Source organism: Gopherus evgoodei, chromosome 22 (genome assembly GCF_007399415.2).
Source record: "Gopherus evgoodei ecotype Sinaloan lineage chromosome 22, rGopEvg1_v1.p, whole genome shotgun sequence".
Classification (NCBI taxonomy): Eukaryota; Metazoa; Chordata; order Testudines; family Testudinidae; genus Gopherus; species Gopherus evgoodei.
The window spans coordinates 13,147,915-13,175,041 of NC_044343.1; the positions used below are offsets into that span (position 1 = coordinate 13,147,915).

At 49.7% G+C, this 27,127-nt stretch overlaps 1 protein-coding gene across 9 annotated transcripts in view; it reads right to left on the reverse strand.

Moving 5' to 3' along the window:
- Nucleotides 1–233: 233 nt before the first annotated feature.
- Nucleotides 234–27,127, reverse strand: part of PIP5K1C (phosphatidylinositol-4-phosphate 5-kinase type 1 gamma) — an 82,297-nt gene continuing 55,403 nt past the window's right edge. For 4 of the 9 annotated variants that reach the window (XM_030540128.1, XM_030540124.1, XM_030540131.1 and 1 more), the window contains 13 exons: nucleotides 25,639–25,756; nucleotides 23,065–23,217; nucleotides 20,339–20,638; nucleotides 19,486–19,691; nucleotides 17,767–17,850; nucleotides 17,173–17,221; nucleotides 15,989–16,073; nucleotides 14,876–15,037; nucleotides 13,633–13,774; nucleotides 13,356–13,388; nucleotides 8,599–8,703; nucleotides 8,056–8,188; nucleotides 3,809–6,175 (listed from right to left, as the gene is read on the reverse strand). In XM_030540128.1, coding sequence (XP_030395988.1) covers nucleotides 5,975–6,175; nucleotides 8,056–8,188; nucleotides 8,599–8,703; nucleotides 13,356–13,388; nucleotides 13,633–13,774; nucleotides 14,876–15,037; nucleotides 15,989–16,073; nucleotides 17,173–17,221; nucleotides 17,767–17,850; nucleotides 19,486–19,691; nucleotides 20,339–20,638; nucleotides 23,065–23,217; nucleotides 25,639–25,756 — 1,771 coding nt within the window. In that variant the 3' untranslated portion in view covers nucleotides 3,809–5,974. Of the gene's footprint in view, nucleotides 3,430–3,806; nucleotides 6,176–8,055; nucleotides 8,189–8,598; nucleotides 8,704–13,355; nucleotides 13,389–13,632; nucleotides 13,775–14,875; nucleotides 15,038–15,988; nucleotides 16,074–17,172; nucleotides 17,222–17,766; nucleotides 17,851–19,485; nucleotides 19,692–20,338; nucleotides 20,639–23,064; nucleotides 23,218–25,638; nucleotides 25,757–27,127 lie in introns of those variants that run through there. The other 5 variants (XM_030540126.1, XM_030540129.1, XM_030540133.1 and 2 more) reach the window with 5 other exon arrangements.

Here is a 27,127-nt window from a genome sequence, read left to right on the forward strand (position 1 = left end):
ACTGACAGTAGCAGACCGCTATCCCCAGTCCAAATCTGGAAGTGTGGAGCTCCCTCATGCCACCTACTGTAGGATTAAGCCTTGCAAAACTACTATGCTGAAGTCCAGGAGGCAGGAAATAAGAGTCCAATTGATGGAAGAGGAGCCTGTTTTGAGCGCAAGGGTATGTCTACACTGCAATTAAACTCCCATGGCTGGCCTGCGCCAGCTGACCTGGGCTTGTGAGGCTAACTGCAGTGTAGACGTTCAGGCTTCAGCTGAGGCCCAGGCTCTAGGACCCTGTGAGGTGGGATGGTCCCAGAGCTTGGACTGCAACCCAAGCCAGAACATCTATACTACAGTGAAACAGCTCCTGGCACGAGCCAACCACAGTGTCTAACTGCAATGTAGACACACCCGACGGGTCCCTTCCTTCAGCCAGGTGCCTCTGCCATTATAGAAATGGGAGTTTAAGCCTCCTGCAGGGCAACTTGTAACAGACAAGACAACAGAGCACAATGGGACTGCAAGTGAACAATATGGTTTATTTCTGACCATCTCTTCCTGCAGTGCGGCTCCGGGGAAGGGTTTTTTGGCAATGTTCTTTTGCATGTCCAGAGAAGCTGAATCCTTAGAAGACGTTCAGAGTCAATAATAGACCCTAAAATGCCTGCTTGCTGCAAAGGGTTGAAAACAAGAGATTTACACAGATGAAGCTGCTCGAGAACATCAAGGAATACTTCTGGAATGGAGGAAGCAAGTTCAGTTTTCCAGCATCGCAGGACAGGGCTCTCGGCTTCAGCCTCTAATGTGGGAGCAGACCAAGGAAACGCCACAGCTGCAAACTTCATCACCAAAGATGCTTTGTCTTTGCCGCAGAGATACTGACTGGAGTAGGTGTACTGGATAAACCAATCAGAGATCTTCCAAATGGTTGAAAGTAATAAAATCCTGATCTTTATTCTTGGGCAATCAGAAGTGCCAAACTTCAGCATCTTCTTTTAAAGGCATAAGGCTAAGGATCTGATTACCAGGAAGGAAGCATCTTCCTTTCAGAGCCCTGAAATACTGGTCAGAGATGGGCCTAGCTCATCTTCATTGCTCCTCCCAAAGCCTAGTTTACCTGATGTTGAAATCGGGGGCTTGGTTGTCACAGGGCTGAGCATCTGCAGCTCCCACTGGCTTCATTTGGACTGGCAGCTGCTCAGTGTGTCTGAAAAGTCGCGCTGTACATTTAGCTGGGTTCTGAAATCTTCTGCCTTTAGCACTCAGCAGTAGCGGAGTCTATGCATTGTTCACCTCCCAAGCTCCTTCGCCCAGCCTTCTCTTCGGAGAGAAGACCGCCAGGTGGGCCTGGGCTGAGCACTACATACCACCAAATACCCAAGTGACGGTACCTCCACCTGTATGTAATGAGAGAAGGGGCTATGTAGGATTCTGAGAAAGCTTTTAGGAACCTGCCAGAGTTCTGTAGCAGATTCGCCACCTGACTCATGGATGTAATGACAGCATCTTTGTTTTCACAGCTATTAAGGAGAGAAGAGGGGTTCTTTTAAACCCACATGAGTTCCAAAGAAAGGATATTCTAGACCCAACAGTGTAATGGCTCCTACAAAGCCCGGCACACACTGGGAGTGCAAGTCTTCAGCCTCCGCAGGGCAGGGATTGAAAACGCAGGCGCTGGGTATTTAGAAAAGGAAGAGAAAGTCATCCACTGAAGATCCTCAGAACATTGGCAGCTCCTGGGAAAAAAGCTTCGACACTCCCACCGACCCAACCTGCCTCCCCAATATGCCCCGAGTGCTGCCAGGCCAGACTGCGGTACCAGTTCTTCAGTGCTTAGCCTGGGGCCATCCTCTCACTGCTGCTGCACAGGGCAGCTTGAGAAGAGAGGTCTGAAGAACGTAACAGCATTAAAAAGTGATCTCTGCCCCTCACTTTACACTAGCGTCCAAGGAAGACAGAGACTAGCCCAAGCCCTCTCTGTGGTCAAGACGTTCTAATTCATGAGAGAGGAGGTGGGCTCACTAGAGAAGTCAGGACCTACAGCTGCAGTATCCTACACTCACAAAGGAGGAACTTGAAGTCAACCCCAGGTCACTGCTTTGTTCATTTCATGGTTAAGTGAAGCCAAATCTTGTCTGGTCTACAGATGCCTCTCAAGCACAGAGCAGCGCTATCTGCCTCAGAGACTCAGGGGCCACATCCCACAGCTGGCCTCCCCTGGCTGCGCGTCAATAGCATGTGTGTCACATGCTCAATACAGACGCTTCCAGCTGGGATTCTCTGACTTCCTTCAATATGGGGGAAGGGTGGCGTGTCGGTTTCAGCTATGAAGGGATACACAGGAACCTCTGACACGCTCACACGCTTAAGCATCAGAGAGCAGCAGCATGTTCATGACTCTAAGTGACTTCAATAGCCTGCAATGCCCAGCTGCAGGTGTCACAGTTCTCCTCCTTCCACGCCCCATGGCTGAGGCAGCAGTCTGCCAGCAGATCAGGGCAGAACTCCAGCCCACCACCGAGCAGCACAGCTCATGGTGAAGGCAGAGCCCCCACCACCTCCAACACCCAGACGAAAGCCAGGCCAAGAAGCCATGTCATTACAGCCAGGGGTGTTTTTGCTTCTCCCATACAGATCAACAAGTTCACTGCAGCAGTCACTGGCAATTTCTAAATTCAGATCAAGTGGCATGTCTAACTCAGACTGCTTTAATACAGGAGCCACTCTCATCACTGGCCTTGAATACATTGCATTTACATAGCACCTTTCATCTGAGGGTCCAGGTGGGTATTACCCGCAGTCACACATGTGGAAACCGAGGCACAGAGCAGCAAAGTGACTTGCCCAAGGTCACACAGAGTCTGGCCTCCTGACTCCCAGTCCTGTTGTCTGGGGGTCAGACCACATGGCCCCCTCATCAGTGAAGCAAGGACTGGATCTGCCCTCCTCAGAGCCCCCCCAGTGAAGATTTGCTCTCCGTCTCCTGTGAGGTTTCACACTCTTGATGAAGCACATAAATAGAATATGATAACCAAAAAAAGTGCAGTAAACTAAATGTTTAAAAAAAAAAAGCACATTTGTGCAGTGTCTGTGCAAAGATAAAAGAAATAAATACATGATTAAAAATTAAAAAGGTTCACAGTATCACACACGGGTAGGTAGCTGCAGTGGGGCCTGTTTGGGAACAGTCACTACCCAGGCCTTTTTACCGCCCGCTTTACACAGCCGCTCTGGGTGGGAGGTGTCTTTGCTGTCCGTGTCTCGGATAGGTATAAATACACGTTTAGAGAGTGTTGCGCCCCAGCCTGAAACGCAGTGCCCAGATCCAGCAGTGCAGCAAGCTCTTCCCCATCCCATCAGAAGGACTGTGTCAACGAACGGGAACACATCAACCTGCAGAGGGAAACGCTGCTCTCTGGGTCTTCAGTGTCTGCATAGAGATTACTGGAAGAGGCAAGGAGGAGGGGTTAGCAGGCCATGGTGGCTGTGCTGATTTCAGTTAGTGTCACACTTTGCTAAGTCCCCTATACAAAGAGAGACCCACGCTCACTCTGTGCCCTCAGGTAACAGGGCAATTTAGATCCGAGATCTGATTGTACTAGAAACAATTCAACAGAACCACCAAGGTGAAGCCGGTTTCTGGCTACACAGCAGCTTTTGCCTGCTGCCAAAGAGCCAATTTAAGATGCAGCAGGACTACCCCAGCCATGCAAGCGTCACCCGCTGCGGAAGCCAAGCCGAGGCCCAAAGCCCCAAACCTCATGCTGGCACCACAGTCCACATTCAGAGCTTGCCCCATCAAAGCTTTCTTGAACACTTACTGTATCGCTCTCCTCATCGGAGACAGAGTGGACTTGAGTGCTATAGTGGAGGGGGGAGTAAACCCAACTCCGCTCGTCTGTAGGCTGCCAGAGTGGCCAGAGACAGTGCAAGAAGAGCAGCGGCAGAGCAGGGAGTGAGGGAGAGAAGAGGAGAAAATAGAGAGAGCAGGAAAATCCAGTAAGAACAGCTGTACACCCAGAGGAAGTGAACTGATCTTACAACGAGACTTCAGCAAAGGAGCCTTCCTCATCCTCAGTACGTACCTGAGTCCCTAGTAACGGCTGGCAGAGCCGCTAGCAGCGCTGCCAAAATGGAAATCTCTGTTCAGCTGCAGGGCAGAGGGCAACACTTTCCACTTCCATGGGAGCATCTCAAAGAGCTTTCAAGGCATTAATTAAGCCTCAAAGCTCCTGCAAGGCCAACCCCAGCCCCAGCCCCAATGACAGATGGGGAACCGAGGCACAAAAAGCTAAGCGACCTGCCTAAGTCTCACAGCAGGTCAGTGGCAGAGCTGGAATTAGACCCTAGATCTCTGGACTCCCAGTGCTGTCTTTTACCCACAAGACCATTCCTTCCCCACACCTTCAGCTGCTGTCACATCTGCATATGTTGGATGTTACTGTCACTTTAAAGTTAAGGGAGCTTTTATGGCAAACCCAGCACTATTTGTACCCCCTCGTGCTGACATGCCAAGCAAGGCAGTGGAAGTGCAGGGTTAGATCATGTTGGACCATGAAGAGGAGCTGGTTAGTTATCAATTGGAAACAGCAGGGAAATGGAGAACAGGGACTGGGGATGACAAAGGAGGCAACACAGAACTGGATTGTTTTTGGGAAGGATCCAGGGACTTAGCTACCCCAGAACAGCATTAATGCGACAGATTCTGCTTCCAGGTGAGCAGGGAGAACCTTGCAGTCGAACGCAGGGCAAGGCACAGATCAAGGGGAAGCCACTGTCACCGTCAGTCAGTTGGGTTTCCCGCAGTGCTGTTTGAAGGCGTGAGGCAAAGGAAGCAGGGTTGGCACTGAGTCTATGACGTACAGCTACAACCAGCCAGGCGAGCTTTGGAGCACTGGGCGTGGGGTCTGCTACACTCAACTCCACGGATAATAGCAGGTTCTGCTGGGAGGGGGCACCAGGATCCAGAGCCGACGCTTGAAGCGCTGCGCTAGAGCCCCCAGAGCCCCTCCCCACTGCTCCCGATCCTCCGTTCCCCATTACTGCTCTGGCAAAGTGAGCCCTGACCTCCATCGCCCACCTTCCAAGCCTTTCCTGAGCACCAGGAGCAGGTGTCTAGCAAGAGCTGCTACAGAAGTGGCTCTGTGCTGTGTGGTGAGAGAGGAGACGCGTTCAGAGCGTGGGCTAGAGTTAACCCCCTCACTGCTGGGACTTCCTACTACAGTAAATGGGGGCAAAACGGATGTGAGGGAGAAGAGTAACGATTCTCTCAACTCTCTCTGGCTCCTCCCCCCTCTCCATCTCACTGGGCTCAGTCTGCACATTGCTCACCACCTACATCCAGTCTGCTTAGTGCCCCCAGCATCCCCCACAGCAGAGGAGGGGCTAGGAATACCACCCCCCGTTAAACAGTCCCTTTGGACAGATGACTTGGAGAGGGAACAATTATCCCCAGTTTATAAAGGGGGAAAACAAGTGAAAAGGTGACGTGATTCTCCCAAGGTCACACAGCCCGCTGGAGGCAGGGAAGGCCCTTCACCTAGGCTGGAGTACCCAGCAGTTTCTCTCTTAGAGCCTCTAACGCTGTAGAACCTGGTAATCAGCCAGTGTCCTAAGGGCCAAAGGGCCGTGTTTGTAGCTGGATTTTATCCTCAGCTTCATACCGGCTGAGTGGACGTCTCCTGGAATCCAGGTCTGGCGTTCCAGCCTACGTGGCTACCAGGAGGACTCGGCCCAGCGTGACGTGTAAATATGGGGCCATGTTTACGTTAATGACAGATGTTGCCAAACATGCTGGCACAAAGGGTTAATGATAAAGCACTTGGCTAAATTCAGTCAGTTTCATAACTGGTCTAGAAAAAGGGGGGCAGGAAGGAGGGAGACACTCTCCTCAATCAGCTCCATTAGCAGGGGTTCATCGGATGCCTTTGTAAGAGGTTGTAGAGGGTAACTCCTCGCTAATCGGGCTTGCTAGCCATGCAGGCTGGATCTACACCCCACAAAACACAACTAGACCCTGGGCCATCCAGGAGAGAGGGAACCGCTGGGTCTTTGCTTGACCCCAGTGTTTCAAAGCTGCAGCCTGACTCCCTTGCGTGCTAGCATGTTCACTTACAGTCCCAGAGGAAAACGAGGCGGCTCGGAGTCTGCGCTGGCGGGGAGAGTAAATCCAGTACCTCCCATCCGTGAACTGGATGGCACCAGGGCAAGTGAGGTGAGAAAGGAAACAGAGGAGAAAGGATGAAGTGAAAGAAAGGATGAAAGAGAAAGCAACCAAGGGGCTGGGCATCTCCAGGTCTGAAAGGATTAGCTGGCAGGGGAGCCATGCATGGGAACAGCTGAACCCCCAAGCCCAGCCACGCCGCTCTGCGCCTCTTCCCCTGCAGTGAGCAGGGAGATAAAGTGCATCCCCACCCCCTGCTGTTGCTGCTTTAAGCGCTGGAAAGCAGATCTCCCCCAAAGGTGAATTTATGCTCCCTTGTGACTCAGTGACTTCTCCTCTGGTCCAAGCATCCCTTCAGATTCCCCCCTGAATGCAGCTAGCTATTGGAGGGGGCAGCCAGGCCTAAGCTGCAGCATGCTCGGTGCTCGCTTGAGTTGCCGCTTAAGCAGTTTCCCTAGGTGAGAGCCAGCGGGGACTAAAACTCTGTGCATTTCCCTTCCCCTCAGTAGTTTGGAGAGACACATCACAACACACTACACATGGCAACGCAAAGCCAGAGGGCTCAGATGAGGTATGAGATGCTGATGATGGGTTACAAGATTTGTGCACGCAGCTAGGCACAGCACACCAACCCATCCATCCAACAGGCTTGTCTATGGCCAGATGGTGGGGGGATGAGGGGTTGAACCTCACCAGAAGGCACTTCCTAATGAGAAGGGCAGTTACCAGAAGGCAGCTCACACTCAGCTGCCATCCACAGGAAATAAAGAGCAGCAAATGTTGGGGAAAGCTGTTTGCATTTTGAATCGCATGCATAAAAAACCAAAACAGACAAGCTTTTAAAACTGAGCCAATTCCTCCTGCAGCTCCCTGGAGCCGTCCAAATTACTCAGCAATGAATGAGCAATTCTGCAGTGGAGTCACATGAGCACAAAGAAAGCCACAATGTGATGCATGAATGTTCTAGGATACGCTGTGTTTGAGGTACCCACTTTAGAGTGATCTCTGTTTCTATGGATGTGCCAAATTGCAGGACACAGCTCCTCCCTGCCGTAACTCCACTGCAGCCAAAACTAGCATCAATGCAAGGCTGATGGTGTCAGCAGGCAGTGTGCCTCCACCTCTCCTTGTTGGCCTTTGGTAGTTCAGAGAGGAGAGACACGTTGCTAGAAGTCTCCTCTCTCTCATGTTTCCAGCAGGAGCTCAGGCATTGCGAGAGCTGATGGAGGGATACAGCTCACAGATACTCCGCACTCTGCTGCCAACCCGGCAAGCACCTCACTTACTCCCTGCCTCAGTACTAGATTTCCACTGCACCATCTAACGCATCTGCCTGCAGGGAAAGGAAAAACCAGAGATCACCACAGACCTCTGAGGTCAGCCAGCACAGTAACTTCCTGTCCTGTCTCCAGGAGGCTGCGAGGAAAGAACAGGATCTGAAACCTCATCTTTTCAGGGAGAGAAACAATGAATTCTGCTCGGTGGGGAGGAAAGAGAACTCGCAGGGTAACTGTATGTTCGATGCGACAAGTTCCCAGATATGGAGAGCTGGCTTGTTTAAGCCCGTCAGAGACTTGTGCATGTAGGTAGCAATGTTGCTCATGTGGTGGACAGGCATGTCTACAATGTACACTGAAATAGCAATGCCTCTCTCTCCTCTGCTTGAGCACATGCTATGTCTGAGTTAGCAACGGGTGAAACTGAAGTTACCGGGATTTAAAACCTTTCCATCTAACCAATGAGTGCACAGGCGACTGACAGCCATGTGTTTCAGATCCACAGGACATGCATTACCCAAGTTAGACTATTTTCCTTCAGCTGCTGCTTTGGTACCTTGTATCTAGCTACAACGCTGCTTGAATGCACTTTACGGGTGTAAAATGGATTAAGCAGATAGAGTATCTTACAAAGTATATGTCTGCGACTGGCACATCATCTTCATCTGAAGCCTGGCTGGCTGGTTCTGAGGCCTGGCTGGCGGTTTCCACTTCGATTGTAGCTGTGGCCGTTGCAATGGCACAGGCTGAAGGAGCTGCCTCCCTGGGTAAGAAGCAAAGAACGTGAGGCCAGCCTCCTTTATCAAAAAAGGATGGAGCTAATCTGATTTACAACAGGGGAGCTGAAGGGGTCAGGAGACTGCAAATCTGGACACCAGCACTGCTCCCCAGCGCTACGGTGCAGATCAGTGTGGGGTTAGCAAAGAATCACTCAGCACCCTGGGTGAGGCACCTACGCTTTTGGAAGTTTGGTACCCAGAGCAAATCAGTCCTCATGCATCTCAAAGCTAAGATGGAGACATCGCCCCCTTCCAGGCTCAGGAGCGACACAGGCTGGCCAGCACCTGGAGGAGCTGCCTGAAGCAGCAGTGGCATAGGATTAGAGGCAGGAATTAGCATTTCTTCATGGCCAATACCAACAGCAACTCCTGTATTTTCCACATTGACACTTGCCCTTTGTTGTCTTCCTCAGGAGCAACGATCTCAACGTCACATTTGCTTTCCAGCTCTACAGTTATCTGCTGGAGTTCCTCCTCAACCCGAACCTCCTCGTGAGACCTGCAAAGCCAAAGGTACACGAGCCTATCTGCTCTGTTTCACATTGTCTCTTCCACTCAGTTCTCAGGTTCTCCAATACCAGAGCACGGGAAGTGCTTTATGGCAGAAAAGCAACAGCCTTGCATACTGCAGCAGCACCAGACTGGATGTGGCAAACGGCAGCCTTCTGCAACAGAAGTGGCCAGCACGCCACCCATGGACAGTTGCACAGCACACGCGTAACGCAGCTACACTAGCTCCTGCAGTCAGAATCTCCTAGTGTCTGGTCCTTGGGACAATCGTTTTTGACAGCCTAGCTTCCCAGCCCAGAGGGTCAATCCCTTCCAAGTTCTGTGGCCAGGGAGGAGAGAATGGGGGCAGCAGGATTAGCTGGAGCAGGCCACCTGACATCAGGAGACCCTGCTTTATCTCAGGATGGCTAGCAGCAGGAAGCTGCCTGCTGTAGATGAGGAAAGCAGAGGAAGGTGGGATGGAGGAAGGAGCTGCACAGCTGACTCACGCTGCATTATCAACACTCCAGGTGTGCTGAAGCTCCTTGCCCACTTCTGTGCTTCCTGCCATGCAAAGATGTGCACAGGTGAATCATAGAATATCAGGGGTGGAAGGGACCTCAGGAGGTCATCTAGTCCAACCCCTGCTCAAAGCAGGACCAAGCCCCAAATGGCCCCTCAAGGATTGAACTCACACCCTGGGAATAACATAGTCCAGACTAGATTATACACCTGTAACCCTAGGGAGAGCTGTGTGTCTGTGGATTGTCTGCTGTTTCATATGTTATGGTACCATTGCCCCTTTTCAATCCAAGTGGTTAGTCACAGTGTGGGGTGATGGGGACGTTCCAGTTGGGAACAGCAACTGGTGATAGTCAAGTGTTTCTCTGCTGCAGTTTTCTTCCTTTACAGACAATATATAAAGTCCCGTGTCTCTGAACACAGAAGGAATCAAATACCAGGAAACAGTTGCTTTTGCACACAGCACCAAGAACACTCTTTTCAGCCTGCACCTTTGGCCCAAATCCCTCTCCCCAAGTTTCTTCCAGAGTCAGACATAGCACTTTCAGCTGCTCCTTCCTGCTGTCTGTGTTTCTCTGGTCCCCAGTGTTCTGCCTTTCCCTGCCCCACAAAACATCAGCAAAAAACCTCCTGGGGGTTCACACACTTTTTGTCCTAGGTGGGGGCTTATCCTTACAGATATGTTAACTGCATTCACACCTATCAATCTCACTAAGATTTTAACTCAACCCATAATGAGGTTTCATCCAGCTCGTAATATTATTAAAGTGACTGCCTATTTAAGAGAGGCGTAGGCCCGGTCTACGTCAGTCAGGGGCTGGAGAAAACTACTAAAACAAACAAACGTCCCCTCCCCCCACACAGCCATGAGCACTGGAGCTATGTCAACCTAATCCCGGTGTAAACGCAGCTAGGTCAATGGAAGAATGCTTTCCACTGATTTAGCTACCATAACTTGGGGAGGAGGTGGTCCTACCATGATGGAAAAGCCCCTTCTGCTGCTGTAGGCTGCATCTACACTACGGATTTATGCTGACATAGCTATGCTGCTATAGACCCTGCAGAACAGACATGGCCTTAGAACAGATTATTCGTTCGATGGTCTTCGTGGGAGGGGTCAATGTTTGCCAAGTGCAGGACACAATCAGCTGGGGAAGAAAGTTATTTACAGTGTCCTGGATTTGTGAGGTACCTGAAGATATTGTCACTCCCTGTTCGCACAGTGCCTGGAGGAGTGCTAGTCAGGGAGTGGACACTGAATAGCCAGCAGGGGGAGCTCTCCTATAGAACTATGGGACTCACCCCGGGGAGCTTTGTTGTTTCTTGTAGTGATGGCTCTTTAAAAATCCCAGAGGAAATTCTCCAGATACAGCACACAGAGAACCTCAGCAAACTGGGTACGGTCCCTTCTGTTTTCTGTGCATGTATTAATACATTTGTACTTGCAGCACTTTTAGAGGATCTCAAAGGGCTCTCCACACAAACATTAAGCCTCAGCCCCTTTATGACTAATGTATATAGGCATAAGTCTCACTGATGGGGAGACTGAGGCACAGAGGTAAGGTCCATATTTTCAAAAGAGTTTCCCCCCAGGTTGCCAGTTTTCAGGTGCCAAGTCATTAGACATCTCAAGTATCATTCTGAAAATCATCGAGTACCTGTCAACTCCCCCTTACTTCAGTTGTGGGTGTGGATCCACAGCACCTGGGAAAAGCAGGCCCTGGGCCACTAGCAAGACCAAGACAAGATTGCAAGTGGGACTGGACATTTATATAGATAACAAAAATATCCAGAGTTGTTCGAATGAATGACAACAAATGTGGGGAAGGATTGATACAATCTTGTGCTCCTGTTGCTGTCAACTGTCGGCGAAAGAACACTGGGTTGGATGGGCCTGGGGTCTGATCCAGGCTGGCACTTCCTGTGGAGCGCTGGGCACCCAAAACCTGAAGGACCCGGGATCAGAGGCGGTATTTGGAAACGTTGGCCTTTGACTTGCTCAAGGGATCACAGCAAGTTTGGGGCAGAGCTGGCAACAGAGCTCAGGAGTCCTGACTCCAATTCCTCTGCTCCAGCATGCAGACACTGCAGCCAGTGTTACCAGTGTGAGAATATTCCGGAATAATTTAGGATATTAGCGTCCAAAGAAAGGTCTTAGAATAAAGGTATCCTCTAAGGAACAGGGGAATTCTGCCCACTTTGTCAGCAGCTCCCCGCCACACACCACTGGAAGAACAGAGGGCTCAGAAATGCTGAGTGAGCACCGCTCCCAGTGTACATCAGTGGGAGCTGGGCAGGGGCGGCTCCAGGCTCCTGCATGCCAAGCGCATGCTTGGGGCGGCTTGCTGCGGGGGGCGCTCTGCCGGTTGCCGGGAGGGCAGCAGGCAGCTCCAGTGGACTTCCCACAGGCGTGCCTGTGGAGGGTCCGCCGGTCCCGTGGCTTCAGAACCACACCTGCAGGAGGTCCACCGAAGCAGCGGGACCGGCGGACCCTCCACAGGCACGCCTTCGGGAGGTCCACCAAAGCCGCAGGACCGGTGACGGGCAGAGCGCCCCCCGCGGCATGCCACTGTGCTTGGGGAGGCGAAATGTCTAGAGCCGCCCCTGGAGCTAGGGGTGCTCAGTATCTCTTGAAAATTAGACAGCATCCAGCACCATTGTACAGAGGCAACAGTTTGCACGCAAGAGGGATACACCTGCCTTTCAGTGACTATGGCCTAGATCAGGATCAATCATAGAATATCAGGGTTGGAAGGGACCTTGGGAGGTATCTAGTCCAACCCCTTGCTCAAAGCAGAACCAATCCTCAGCTAAATCATTCCAGCCAGGGCTTTGTCAAGCCTGACCTTAAAGACCTCTAAGGATACAGATTCCACCACCTCCCTAGGGAACCCATTCCAGTGCTTCACCACGCTCCTAGTGAAAAAGCTTTTCCTAATATCCAACCTAAACCTCCTCCACTGCAACTTGAGACCATTACTCCTTGTTCTGTCATCAGGTACCACTGAGAACAGTCTAGATCCATCTTCTTTGGAACCCCCTTTCAGGTAGTTGAAAGCAGCTATCAAATCCCCCTCATTCTTCTCTTCTGCAGACTAAACAATCCCAGTTCCCTCAGCCTCTCCTCATAAGTTATGTGCTCCAGCCCCCTAATCATTTTTTGTTGCCCTCTGCTGGACTCTTTCCAATTTTTCCACATCCTTGTTGTAATGTGGGGCCCCAAACTGGACACAGTACTCCAGATGAGGCCTCACCAATGTCGACCAGAGGGGAATGATCACATCCCTCCATCTGCTGGCAATGCTTCTACTTATACAGCCCAAAATGCCATTAACCTTCTTGGCAACAAGGGCACGCTGGTGACTCATATCCAGCTTCGTGTCCACTGTAACACCTAGGTCCTTTACTGCAGAGCTGCTGCCTAGCCACTCGGTCCCTAGTCTTTGCAGTGAATGGGATTCTTCCATCCTAATTGCAGGACTCTGCACTTGTCCTTGTTGAATCTCATCAGAAGTGTTTTGGCCCAGTCCTCTAATTTGTCTAAGTCCCTCTGTATCCTATTCCTACCCTCCAGCGTATCTACCATTCCTCCCAGGTTAGTGTCATCTGCAAACTTGCTGAGGGTGCAGTCCACGCCATCCTCCAGATCATTAATGAAGATATTGAACAAAACTGGCACCAGGACCGACCCTTGGGCCACTCTGCTTGATACCGGCTGCCAACTAGACATGGAGCCATTGATCACTACCCCTTGGGCCCAATAATCTAACCAGCTTTCTATCCACCTGGGCAGCTCTGCCACTAACTTCAGGGTGACCTTGGGCAAGTCCACTCACCTCCTGGAGCCTCAGTTTCCCCATCTGTAAGATAGGGGTAATGATACTGACCTCCCTTGTAAAGTCCTATGAGAACTGCTAGATAAGAGCTGGGGACTATTATTTAATATCACAGAGGGAGAAATTCACTTGTCTCTGTAGAAGAGCCCCAGCACAAAGTCTACACACCCCTGAAATCCCACTTAAGCTCTCAAAATAGGTCTGAAGTGGTGTACAGGCCTTAGCACTGTAGTTGTTTTTACTCAGCCCAGTCAGCTGAGGGGGATTTCTGGACATGTTTCTACAGCACAAAAGGACGTCTTACCTGCCATCCTGCCCTGAGGAGTGTGTGCGCCTCCTGCAGAGACAAACCAAAAAACAAGTTTATCTGAGGGGGCGGGGAGGGGGTGTTAAAAAAGCCTTCCCTGAAGGGGCTGTTCAACTTGACAGCAATAATTAATCCCGAAAACATGTTCTTCACTCCTGGGAGTGGTTGAATTAGAATCAGCTGGTCGCACTCCCTGGCAGAGCACAGCATACTCTGCTGATTTGAAGGGCAGAGGCTAACCCTAGGATAACCAGATTAAGAACACCATCCTTACCTGTACCTGGGCTGCTCAGAGGTCTCCGAGGGAGACCGCTCAGGAACAGAGAGCGACGTTGAAGAGAGCGTCGTTGCTATGGAGGCTGTGGTTGCTTCTTCGAAGGAAGGGGGAGTGCAGGGTAGCAGGTCTGGCCTTCCTGCTATGCCCAAGACCAACAGCAGAAAGCAGACAGGAAAAAACAGGCTGAATGAGTTAAATACAAGCAACATTGGCCTGTCTCCAGCCAGCTGCTGAAGCCATGTCAGTCTGCTGCACCACCACTGGGATCCACACAGGTAGTGGGCAGTCTGAAATGCTGTGCACCTGCAGAGGTGTTTGAGGGTGGTCACAAAAGTGACTAACAGCGCTGACTTGAGCTAGGTGAGGGCTCAGCACATTTCCTCCGAACAGCCCTACCACGGAGCTTCACTCCCAGCTCCACCAGTACAGAGCCTTCTGGCTGAAACCTATCATTGCAATATGGGCCCAGGACCACGAGAAGCTTCCTTGCTCGTACCCAGCTGGCTTTGGGCACAGACTGTCAGATCAATACCTCCATGTGCTCAGATGATGAACGGAGCCCTCAGTGTTTCACCCTACTATGCTGTAAAGATGTAACATTTATGGGCCCAGCTGGCCACTGCCTTTTACCATTCAGAACTGGTAAAGGTAGCACAGACGTACATGACTCAAGGCTGTGGAGAATCAGACCCAGCTTTCTCCTGGCAAAGGCCAAGTCTTGTACTGTACAGCGGTACCTGAACACCAATGGAATTGGGTTCTACATCCCCATGTATCCCCAGTTCTCTTCTCACTGTCAGTGAAATAGTCAAAAAGCCAACAGTGTTTCCATGGTGTCTGGACTGTCCCTGTCATCACTGCAAGTGCCAACTGGCAGTGGGCACCTTGCAGCAGTGACGTCAATTACCATTTTTACACAGAACCCCTAAGGTGCTGGCTCTCTCCAGAAGTGGAGGGAAGGGACTCTATCCTCTTCAGAGCCACTGGCGTCACTTGGCCATACACTAGTTCCTAATACCCTGCCAAAGCAATATTCTCTTACCTTCCCCCCTGTCCTGGTTAAGTTTAGCACTTGCAAAGCACAGCAAGAAATGGAATGAACAGCTGTTGATCCAGGGAAATGCATATTTGGTGCACAGTGGTGGAAACTGAACGAGTACAGGAGAGGATGCTAAGGAACAGCTACACACCTAGGAGGAGAGAATAGCCACAGGGCAGCCAAAACCACCACAACCCTTACCTTCGTCGTCCAGCGTGGGGTAACTCCTGGCGGCTCGGAGATCATACTGGGCTTCATCCCTCGCCGAGGGGATCTGGCTAGCTGAAAATGCAGCTGTTGGGCCAGGCATCTTGACAGCTAACAAGGCACTACGTCCTTTCTTAGATGGAGACGATTTCAGAGCTGCAGTCAGAAGAGTTAAGGAGATGAGACTACAAGCCACACTCGCTGACTGGACACTAGAAAAACCATCCCACCCCTTGGATGAACATCCCCACAACACAGCAACAGAAGGACTCTGTCTCCAGGAAGGCCTAGCTGTGGGCTGTTGATACCATTTGCCTAAAGAGCTTCCAGCTCTGAATCAGGCACTTCAGTTCGGAAGTTTGGTCAGCTCCAAACTGCAGTGAGCTCCAGTTTCCTGGCCATTGCAATTTCCTAGCTTAGGCCTGGACTGCTGTGGGGAGAGCCCGATTTCCCCAGATAGTTACCTCACATAAGGAGCGTTGACAGGAGAAACATGAGTTCCTCTTGGCAAGCATCTGCCAGTCATGCCCTCTCACTGATGTCTTGAGGCATGGCATTCTCGGATTCCTACCCACCTGCTTTAAGAACTCTACACCCAGGGGTTCTCAAACTGGGGATCATGAGGTTATTACATGGGGGGTTGTGAGCTGTCAGCCTCCACCCCAAACGCTGCTTTGCCTCTGGCATTTATAATGGTGGTAAATAGATAAAAAAGATGTATTAATTTAAGGGGGGCGGGGGAGATTGTCTCACTCAGAGGCTTGCTATGTGAAAGGGGTCACCAGTATAAAAGTTTGAGAACCACTGCTGTGTACAGCACAAGGGCACCAAGAGAACTGTGCAACGGTGGTTATACATACAGGTGTCAGGAGAACTCAAAACATTCACACAAAGGAGTGGGAGCAGGGAGATCAAGTGAGGGGGGTGAAGCACTTCCTCGGCTACCACAGAAGCAGCGGGGCTACTTTAGTATGGCAGCGCATTCTGTCAAGGTCTTTCCTCCTAGCAGGGTCGGGGACACTGGGGGGAGAGAAGACTTCCTGCCCATCTCAAAGGGAGGTGGTCCCAGCGGGTGCCCCAGGATAGCGAGTCCACACACACACTTACAGGAATTCTTTCGGAACACTGTGTTGGTCATGAATTTGAAGAATCTCTCTGCGTAAAAGCTGGGTCTGTGCACTGACACCGTGTCCTAGAAACAGGAGAGGTAATCAACATTCTGCTTAAAACCTACTGCCCTATCCGCAGTGCCCAGCGAGTCTTCTTTGTTCCAACATCTCATGCTGACAGCACCGTAAGCAGATCATTTCAGGAAAGCCTTTCCATTTTAACACTATAAATATGCTTGGAGCATGGCCTTTCATTTGACTGCATTTTGACGAGGCTCTCAGTGTATTACGCTGGGCTGGTGATTCTGCTGCTCAGTGGGTACCTAAATTTTTGGAGGAAGCCATCGGCTTCTGTAAATAAGGCAAAGGCATTTTATAGAAGTACGATGTGCGTTTCTGAAGAGCAAGTCATCTCCCACCTGAAGTCCATTTTGTAGCAGCACAACTTACTGCTGTGGAACACATTAGAATGTCAGAGGAAAACAAGTAGAAAGTGACTCCTCGTAGGCAGACAATTCACCCAGGTGGAACTACAAACACATCACCCAGTGCTCTGTGCCAGTACAAAGATCCCTAGGACAGGGGTAGGCAACCTATGGCACGCATGCCGAAGGCGGCACACAAGCTGATTTTCAGTGGCACTTGCACTGCCAGGGTCCTGGCCGCCCGTCCAGGCAGCTCTGCATTTTAATTTAATTTTAAATGAAGCTTCTTAAACATTTTGAAAACCTTATTCGCTTTATATACAACAACAGTTTAGTTATATATTATAGACTTGCAGAAAGAGATCTTCTAAAAACATTAAAATGTATTACTGGCACGCGAAACCTTAAATTAGAGTGAATAAATGAAGACTCGGCACAGCACTTCTGAAAGGTTGCCGACCCCTTGCCCTAGGAAAATAGAAAGACAGAGGACAGAAACCTGAGGTATGACAGCTAAACGTTTGAGGAAGTGGGCCAAGCGAGGGGAACCTGAATGGAAGTACCACTCCACTGCCCCAAGCATATAGGCATGAAGAATTCCTCCTTTCCATTGGATTTAAGCTGTACCCGCTGAGAGACTACGAACAGCAAGGTAAATGGTACCAAACTGCATACAAGAAAGCAATGCGAGTAACCCTGCAGACCACAGCTTGCTGACAGCATCTCTCACCCAAGGCTGTATGTGTCGAATACTCACCCCATCATGGACAAGGGCCTTCCAAGTGTGTTCTAGCTTCTTGATGAACCTAATTTTGAGAGAGAGAAAGAGAGAGAGCGTGTGTGTGTGAGAATTGGACGCAGGTTTGCCCTCCTCGCCCTGGTCAGACCACCTTTCACAACAGAGGACAGTGAGCTGCGAATATTCCTTCCCGTTCTCAGAGCACAGCTTCCCTCTCTCTAAGACAGCTGCGCTGATGCCTCTGAAGCAGAGATTTCTAGGTCTCAGCAGCTGGAAGGTCAAGACTCCCTGGAAACACTGGAGGTGGGAGGAGAAGGGGAAGAGGGAGGGGCACAAGAACTACTCCCCTACACATGGTACTACCCCTCCAGAAAGGGGAGAGACTTTTCTTTGAGAAAAGCAGATTCAGCACCACTGGCTGAGATAAGAGCTTCAAAATTAGCTAGATAAAAACCCACAGCTTTCAAACATGCATCGATCAATGTGAGACAGATTAGGACACTTGCTCTCAGACACTGTTGTCTCCAAGGCAGGCTTTAATCTCTCTCCATACAGTATTAAAACTAGGTGGTATAGAGGCTCAGGGGTCCGAGGATGCTCAAGCCCCCTTACCTGTAGGACTGAAGGATATCTATTATTCCCACGTGCAGCAGGAGGCGCTCTCCTTTGCCATTCACGGCTGGGATTCCTCCCATTCTGAAGAAAAGAAAACATTGTCACAGCAATGCAGAGATGCCCTAGGTTACCTGTGCTGTATGTCAGAGTGGAAAAAGACAGACATCCACATTATCGGGGGGACAATCCTGTGGTTAATCAGGCTGACTCTGGTGCAACAGCTTTCATTAGAAGATACAGCACCTGTGGAGTCATGCACTTTTCTGTCTGACTGGAAGGTGGTGTTCAACCTCTGTACAGCACTTGACCATATACAGTGCTAAGGTTTATTATGAATCAGGTGACTGCTCTCTCCTACCTGGGCCAGACACCCCAGGGTTCCTGTCCTACGTAGGACATTAGCTTCTGAATAAGAACCTGACGTAAAGAACCAGCTGCAGTGCCGCATGTGAAATGCGCCCTTCCCATACACTAAGCTAGCAGCTTTCTCCCAGTCGCTAGTGGCAACCTAGAAGGTGATTAAGATGCCTGTGGTACTTCAAAGAGGCATCTAGGCAAACATCCCCTTCTCCCAAAAATATACATTCTGACATTTAAGACTGGGTGTTAGCACCCACCACACACAACTGCTGCTCCCTACAGCAGTGGTTAGGTAAGTCTTAGGCATGCCCTTCACAGGGAAAATGCTTTGAGAACCCTTGGGCATTGGCCCTTAAAATAAGGGGTAGACTGCTCACGAGTACAGATGGCACAAGCCCTGGATCAGTCAGTGGGAGCTGTGTGCATATAAAAGCAGAAGCTTGGCCCAAGTCTTTAAGCACAAGTTTGTTTTCAAACCACCCTCCTCCCCCCCACCATTAATACCCATCTTGAATTTGCAGCGCAATTAGTATCAGCACTTGCTAAGTCGACATGCGGACATCAGGCTGTCCACTGGAATTAAGAGTATTTGAGAGAATGGAAACAACAAAGTACTTCCTGGCTCTTTAACTGTGAAGAATCCTAACTGTTCAAAACGGAGCAGCTGGGCTCTCAGAGCACAGACGCCAGCAGATTAACATAGCAACCCCACCATTTGTTAGTGAGCCCAATCCACCGAGCCACACACGGCTCAGGAACTACACATAAGGCCGAGTGCAGCAAGCACTGGGCAAGCTCCACCTGTGCATCTATCAAACCCCAACGTGCTGAGGCCTGGATCTCTCCTGAGCAGAGGCCAGGTGCTGCTAAGCATGCCACATCCTCAACCCACGCTGGCCTGCTAGGATTCCACCGGGACCAAGTGACAGACTCATGATCCAAGCAGAAACTAAACCCTAATCTCCGCAGGCTACGCGAGCATGTAGCCCCGCTGCATCACCACACTCTTGAGTGAAGCCTGCCCCCTTCTCTCCACCCAAGACCAGTGCTGGGCCTACAGGCTGGTACAGGACCCAGTTACCTGCTGGATGAGGTGCAATTCGTGGTCACGACCATTGTAAATAACTAAATGGGAACTGGTAAGTGTTCCAGAATGACAACGACCACATTTCACAACAAACTACTCCATGCTACAATACATCAGTGGCTGCACTCCTTTCTCCTTAGGGTAGCTGGGTCATGCAGATAGTTCAAGCCAACGGCACAGAGTGGCAACCTTTAGGGATTTACTATTTTGGCTTTTTGCTTCCAACCGCTCCCATTACAGCAATGCAAGAGAACCAGGTTTTCACCTACGTGTCATCTGTATCTATGGACTCCCCCCGAGCAGCCCCACCCTGGATGGACTCCATGGCTGTGGAGTAAAGTGCCTTCTGCCCAACGGGACGCTTCTCATCAGACGTGCTCTGGGCTCCCTCTGTTTGCCGCTCCCTTTCTTGCTGGTCTATGTTATGCACCCCGAGCAGCAGGCTGTAGTCCATGATTTTAAAGCTTTCCAACACCTATAGGTTAGTATCAAGTTCAAGAACAAATCAGACAAGAAGACAGTCAGTCCAGTAAGTTCTCACATGCTACTCCAAAGGCATGAACTCATGTCAACAAATCCTAGGCAGCAGCGTGAGAGAGCGTCAGAGTTAATCACCCTTTGTTTCAACACAACATACTTTGGCCTTGGTCTAACCGTCGGATCTCAGACACCCTTGCCATTGGTCATTTGGGTGGGTTGTGGGATGGCAGAGTTTACAAGGGGCCCATCATCTGCTGCACACTGTACAGCAGAAGCTTGTTCACAAATCCACCCGTGACCCAGTTCTGGATGACTGAATTGTGTGAACTGGAGAATAAGTGAATAAATGTGATAGGAAGAACCAAGAATACCGCAGCACATGGCAAGTTGTGTCCCTGGGAGCCAAGTGTCATTTGGTTTTATGATATTTTGTCGGACACTAAAGAATGTTCTGAAACTAGCAGAGTACCATGAGCCCGAACTACCGCACTCTGCTTTTGGGTGAGCTGAGGTGGAGACAGCTGGCTTTGGGGCTTACAGATTAATGAGCTAACAAAAGCCTGGGACAGTCCATCTTGGTTACAGCTGCCTGAGAGCTACACAGTTAGTCAGTCCAGCTTCCTAGGTTTACCTTGCCCTTACCAAGCAGTCTCGCTGCAGTGTTTTCACCAGCGCACTGAAGGTGTCTGTGTCCAGCATTAGGCCTTCTGGCATGTCCTGCATGAAGTCCAGGTCCTTGAAAGTGGGGCTGGATTTCTCCTTCTCCTTCTTGGATGCCCGGCGTTTGTAGGTCGAACCTTTCAGGTCAAATTTGAGGTGCATTTTCACCACCCGGGGCAGGATATTGTTCATCACCACCACCCGAATGTTCTTGCCTCCCGACTGAACGCAGTACAGTCCATAGAACTTTGGCAGCAAGGTCCGTGGGTTTTGGTTCAGGTTCTGCAGTGGGGCAGGGAAGGGAGAAGGGAAAGGTTAGAAAGAGCCACTGTGAAAAACAACGACTGCTTTGTTCAGTGCAGAACCCAAGCTCAGATTGGCTTTGGGAAGGGTTTGCAGTCCAGCATTTGCACATCCAGAATTTATTTTTACCTTGACAGCTTTGCACGAGAAAGATTCCAAACAAACTCCAACTAACCATTTGAACGGCTCCACCTAGGGCTTGGCTTTACAAACTGGAAGGATTGCTGTGCCTTGGCTTGCCTATAGAAAATAAGATTTTGCCCCTCTCTCTGGGCAAACAGCCAAGTTTGGGAATTCCCCAACAGATTTCCCCACAAACTGCAGCTAAGGAAAGGGAAACCTAACCAAACAGTGGGAATGTAAAGTTTTAAAATATCAAATATCCTCATCCAATTGGAGATCTTACAGCCATGAACTGTTCCCTAGCTCAGAACAAACCAATGGCGTAATATTTATTACAATATCTCTATGAAGCCTCTCCAGCAGGAAATACTATCATCTCAGCTTACCTTTAATAGAAAGAGCCAAATTTATAAACAGTCTGCCAGAGAGATCAGTTAACCCACCCCGCTGTCAGGCCCATTTTAGGTAATCATATTATTTGGAATATCACAATCACAAACCCAATTTGCTTGTCGGTGCTGGGAGGCTGTTAAAAGGAAACAAAGATGCTACATGAGAGAAGAGATGAACCTGCCAGATTTCAACACAAAGGAAAGCAGAAGCACAGCAAGTGTATGAAATTTTAATGCCCTTCATCTCATCTTTCCTCACTAGACCCAGGAGCGAGTTTTCATTCTGAGCGTGTCAGTCGATACAGTGCCGCACAAAGCCACCACTGACAGCCAGCAGCTGAAAGCAGAACTCCACTTTCCAGAGTTAGAGCAACTCAGCACCAACCACCCTGGTGTCTTGTCTGTCTCAGGTCATTTTACACCTCAGACGAGTTTCAGGTTGCAGCAGGGAGACCCTCATAGCGATTAGCACAGTGTAACTTAACAAAATATCAGACAACTGCACAAGCGCTTTACAATAGGTCCAGAAGTCATGCTTGAGCGTCTAATTATTTTTATTGTCCAATCATCTAAAGTTCCTGGGACAAGAGAGTCTAGTTACTACTTCCGTTTGAGATGTCCTAATCCTAGCAGCCCTGCCTAGCATGCTGCACACGGTCAGACAGAGTAACATTTTCAAAAGCTCTTAAGTGATTTAGCTGCTTAAATTCCATTTTCAAAAGTGAGCCATTGACTTTCAGTCACACTCTGGAGTCTAGGTGCCTCTGAATAATAATTCCTAGCTTGTATCTAGCTCCTTTATTCAGTAACTCTCAAAGCACTTTACAAAGGGAAGGAAGTATCACACTCATTTTACAGATGGGGAAACTCAGGCACTGGGAGCAGAAATGGCTTGGCCAAGGTCACCCAGCAGGCCAGTGGCATAGCCAGAAATAGAATTCAGGTCTCCCCAGTCCCAGTCCAGTGCTCTGAGTGAGGCAGGGATCTGGAGGAATATAGCTCTTCAGCTATTTAAAGACTACTATGATGCACACATACAAGGGGCAGAGTGAAGGTTGGGTGGGTAACCTTAGCTCTGGCATTTCCATAGCACAGTGCTTCTCCTTTGCAGGCTTCAGGTTCTTTGAATGCAGTTTGGACCCTAAGATGTAGCTGTGAAGGAGGAGATGCTTTCTGCCACTGGGGGGGACCCACCTTGCCCGGTACAGTGGGCTCCTGTTGTGGTTCTCTTGTTTTCTCCTCCTGGCAAGTCTCTGCTGAGCCCCAGTGCATGGCCATGCTAACCAACTATGCTGCTGCGCTGTAGAGCAACCCACAGTCTGGCATTGGTTAGAAAATGCCAGGCTGCAGCCACGGGCTGATACAGGCAAAGGCTTCAGCTGACAGACTGGTACCAGGGCCTGTCGATGGCAGGGACCCACTACAATAGTACAGCCCATTGCTAAGCAGATCTCTGTTAAGCAGCACGCATACAGGGGAAATTCAAGAAATAGTAGGGTTGGGTACTCCCGAAACAAACATGCTTGGGAGCTGCACAAAAGCAGGGCAATAACACACCCACTCTGCCACACAGCTGCCTTCACAAACCTAGAAGCATCTGATAGGAAAGTTTCATTCCGTAAGGACTCCAACAGTTAAGGCTTGATAATCTGCTATCCTGGGATACAACTGCAATAAAGCAGGAGGAGGGTGCAAATACTTGTCAGGACATGGCTCAGCTGCCTCCAGGTTTCAAGTGAGTTGAATTTTGTTTCCATGTCAGACTTCACAATAGGCTGTTCATTCTGTCATGTGTGCTCGGCAGGCGGGCGTTACCAAACACCACCCTTTGCGGTGCTGCAGACAGGCAAGCTGTGCATTCCTCCCACAAATCAAAGGCCTGATACGTACCATGTAGTAGCCAGGAAGAAGTTTCTGTAAGAATTCCGCTTCCTTGTGCATCACAGTTTTTATAATGAACTCGTCATCACTGGTGACATAGAAGAGGGAGCCGCTGGCACCAGGGTTCGACAGTTCGATCAGGGGCTCGTTACATAACGAATACTAGGAAGGAAAGAAAAAAAATAAGATGCCATTCATATACCAAATGATAAGCTATGAACAGAATAATACACCTGCAAGGCATTCCTAAGGCACCACCCCATCGAATCTAGATCAAGAGGTCTGGGATATTAAGCAGTATGGAAACTGTGAACTTTAAACTGGAGTTAGGTCTCTCAGTGGGTTACAAAGAGCTGCAGGCATTACAGTCCAGAGTGCCCCGACTGCTCACAGATTCAAGCTAACCTGCCTGTCCTCAGTAAAACCCAGGCTACATAAGGACATCAAATCTTTTTAATGTTTTGGGCCCTGTAACACCACCACATATAGGTTTCTCTCCCTCAGTGTGTTAGTGTGCGCGCAGACAGAAAGATCAGATTTAAAAAGAGACAAGCCAGCTTGTTCAGCATTCTGTGAGCTGCCGTGCCAGAGAGGAACAAAATGCACTGCCTGTTCCCAAGATTAAAGGTCTCCCATGTGCTCAAACATTAAAGATACATGGTTTGCAGAGGCGTCCCTCACACCCTCAGTGCAGCTGCTAAGAGAGGTGGGAACCCCTCCGCCCCCCAGAAAACTCATGTATCAGTAGGCATGTGGTAATTACGCTTCCCTGTATTCAGAACCCAATCCTGGAGAAGAGAGCAGGGACTAGAAATCTGAACAGCAAGTTCTCAGAGCAGAATATGCATGAGGAGCAGAAGAGAGGAGGTGGTGTTGTGTGGATACAATAGCCCAAAAACATTTGCATATGTCAGACAAAAGGGGTTTGGGCAACATTATGTAGGAGCTGATATTTGAAGAAGGTAAGGCAGGGTAAAGCAGACAATACAGAGGGGACATAATCAGAGCGATACATTAAATGCTATCATTACATGCTGAAAACAGCTTTCAGCACTGCATGGATTAATGATCCAAGACTTTACCAACTTAATTATCTCATGCATAATTAAAAGGCATTCACTGCTGTGGTGGGCCAGAAAATGGGGAAGCAGTGGCTGCAAATCAGATCTGTGACCTTTGGAATTCAGGCAGACTCTCTCCCTCACTCAAGTTTGTAACCACTATCATCAAATCAGCAAGCATTATCCCAGATGGCACAGACGGGGATTTCTCTTGTTGTCAAGCAGCCCCATCATACCCGCTCATTTTTGCTGGTATGTTTTCAGTCCTCATTTCTGACTAGCTGCAGATATGGGCAAAGTGGTTACATAAAAATGGCAACTTCTTAAGAAGATCTGCTCCTGCCTCCAACCAACTTCGCCTTCCTACAAGCAAGATGAGGTGCAACCACTTATACACAGGAGCCAACTTTAACGTAGGCTTGACCTATGCTTAAATTTTAAACTGACATTGCTCAGGGTAGGAAAAGTTCACAACAGATGACACTGTCGTTAAGCCCCATCCCGTAGTGTGGGCACAACTAGCTACCACCTCTCGGAGAGGTGAATTAACAACAGCGATGGGAAAACCCCTTTGTCACAGTAGGAAGCAGCTACAGTACAGCAGTGCCGTAGCTGGTCACTCCAGCACCCATAGTGTAGACATGGCCTTAGTCTATTCCAAATCCAGTCAGTGACCTGACGGGAGAATACTGGTTAGCCCTCACAAGCCATTTCAGCTCTAGGAGAGCAAGTTGGAGTCTATTCTGATTTTCACATTACCAAGTGTTAACTACTCTCAGATTGTTAAATCTTTATTACTGGGGATGATGCATGAGGCAGAAAACACCTTCCCTGAGGACCCAAGGGAGTTCAGAATACTCATCTTTTTTTCTTGCAGACAGAGTACATTTGTTGCATTATCAGTGAGTAATAGACATGGAACCCCACCATATCATTGTAACCAAATGTGCTTTAAAGACTCCATGACAGTAGATTATTCCATTCTTCCTTTAACAGAGGGTGCCCCAATAGACCTCAGTCGCTGGGAATGGACTCAGCAAACTGAAGCAGAAACCCCAGAAGACCAGGAGCCTCTCGGACCCACTCTTCCAGCTGGTCTTTCTCCCAGATTGTACAAGAAGAGAAGCACCACCACAGACTTCTTCACATCTGGGATCTGCTTGATGTACAGGATCAGAGATTGTCTCTAATCCCAGTCCTTATCTCAGTCTCCAGCTGCCAAATATTAGCTGGGGGATGTTTGGCTTTCTCCTCTATGTTCTCTCCTCAAATTTGACTTCAATTGCCCCTGTGGTATTGACCCAATCACTTGACTCCACGCCTCAGTTTCCTCCAGCTATTAGCTGGAGACTGAATTTAATAAAAACCCAAGGAAACCCCATGCAGCTGACTGGTCACATCTCAGTCTGTGGTATGGCATTCCCCCATCTTCACTTCTGCTGAGGCTTCAAGTAAAGCAGTTATATCCAAGCCCATTCATACCTAGTACTAACCTCAGAGAAATAAAGAACTCCACACATACCAAATAATCATCTGGACGAATTCCAAAGAGCTCCCGGAAGTACCGAAAAGCCACGGGTGCATAGGTTTTGAACCTGAAGTCAGGGTAGTGGTGAGCTGGAGTGAGGTTACTTCCTTCACTGCATGGAAAGGACACAAAAAGAGCAGGCACGTTATTTCACATTAACGCCTCGCGTACTTGCACATTTACACCCAGCCAGTTAATAGATACCAAAAAAAGGCAAATTGAGCTTTGTAAAAAAGGCATCCCAAGAAGCCACCAGCCTAAGCACGAAGATCTTGCCTGACCTCATCAGGACATTAGCAAAAAGATCTTAACATTTTAACCACCTGGCAATGAAACACTCACTCTTTGGGAAAAGAGAACAGAAGTTTGCAAGGCTAGACGTATTTACATACAGAATCTAGTTTCTGTAAGCCCCGCACATTAACAGCTCAGCCATGCAATAGCTGAAGTGGTCCAATGAATATTGTTGGCTCAGGGCTTGGCTACACCCTGGAGAGTTGCGGCGCTGGTGGTGGGTTTACAGCGCTGCAACTTACTCTGTGTCCACATTTACAAGGCACAGCCAGCGCTGCAACTCCCTGGCTGCAGCACTGGCTATACACCTGGTCTGCTTGGGGTGTAACGATTCCAGCGCTGGTGATGCAGCGCTGCTCAACAAGTGTGGCCAGCAAAAGCGCTGTTATTGGCCTCCAGGGTATTAGGAGGTATCCCAGCATACCTTTTCAGCCATTCTGCTCATCGTTACGCATTCTACTGCCCTGGGCTCAGGTGACCCGCCTTTTAAATGCCCTGGGGAATTTTAAAAATCCCCTTCCTGTTTGCTCAGCCAGGTGTGGCGTGTAATCAATCAATCAGTGACCATGCCTCCACGAGCCAAACGAGCCCCAGCATGGAGCACTGGCAAGCTGCTGGACCTCATCAGTGTTTGGGGTGAGGAAGCTGTGCAGTCACAGCTGTGCTCCAGCCATAGGAATTATGATATCTATGGGCAGATATCAAGGGTCATGCTGGAAAGGGGCCATGACCGGGACGCGGTGCAGTGCAGGGCTAAAGTAAAGGAGCTGCGCAGTGCCTATTGCAAAGCCCGTGAGGGAAACCGCCGCTCAGGTGCTGCCCCCACGACCTGCCGTTTTTACAAGGAGCTGGATGCGATACTTGGGGGTGACCCCACTGCCAATCCGAGGACCACGATGGAGGGTTCAGAGCAGGGAGAAAAGGGGGAGGGTGTAGAGGAAGCCGAGAGTGAGGCTACTAGGGTGGTGGGAGACACCCCGGAGTCCCAGGAGGCATGCAGCCAGGAGCTCTTCTCAAGCCAGGAGGAAGCTAGCCCGTCACAGCAGCTGGAACTTGTTGGTGAAGCAGCAGCAGAGGAGCGGGTTTCCGGTAAGCAGCTTTTATTTTCAGGATGGAAATGTTTTGGGAGAGGCGTTATGGCTGCATGCATGCATGTCCAGATATGGAATAGCCCATTGATGTGGTCTAT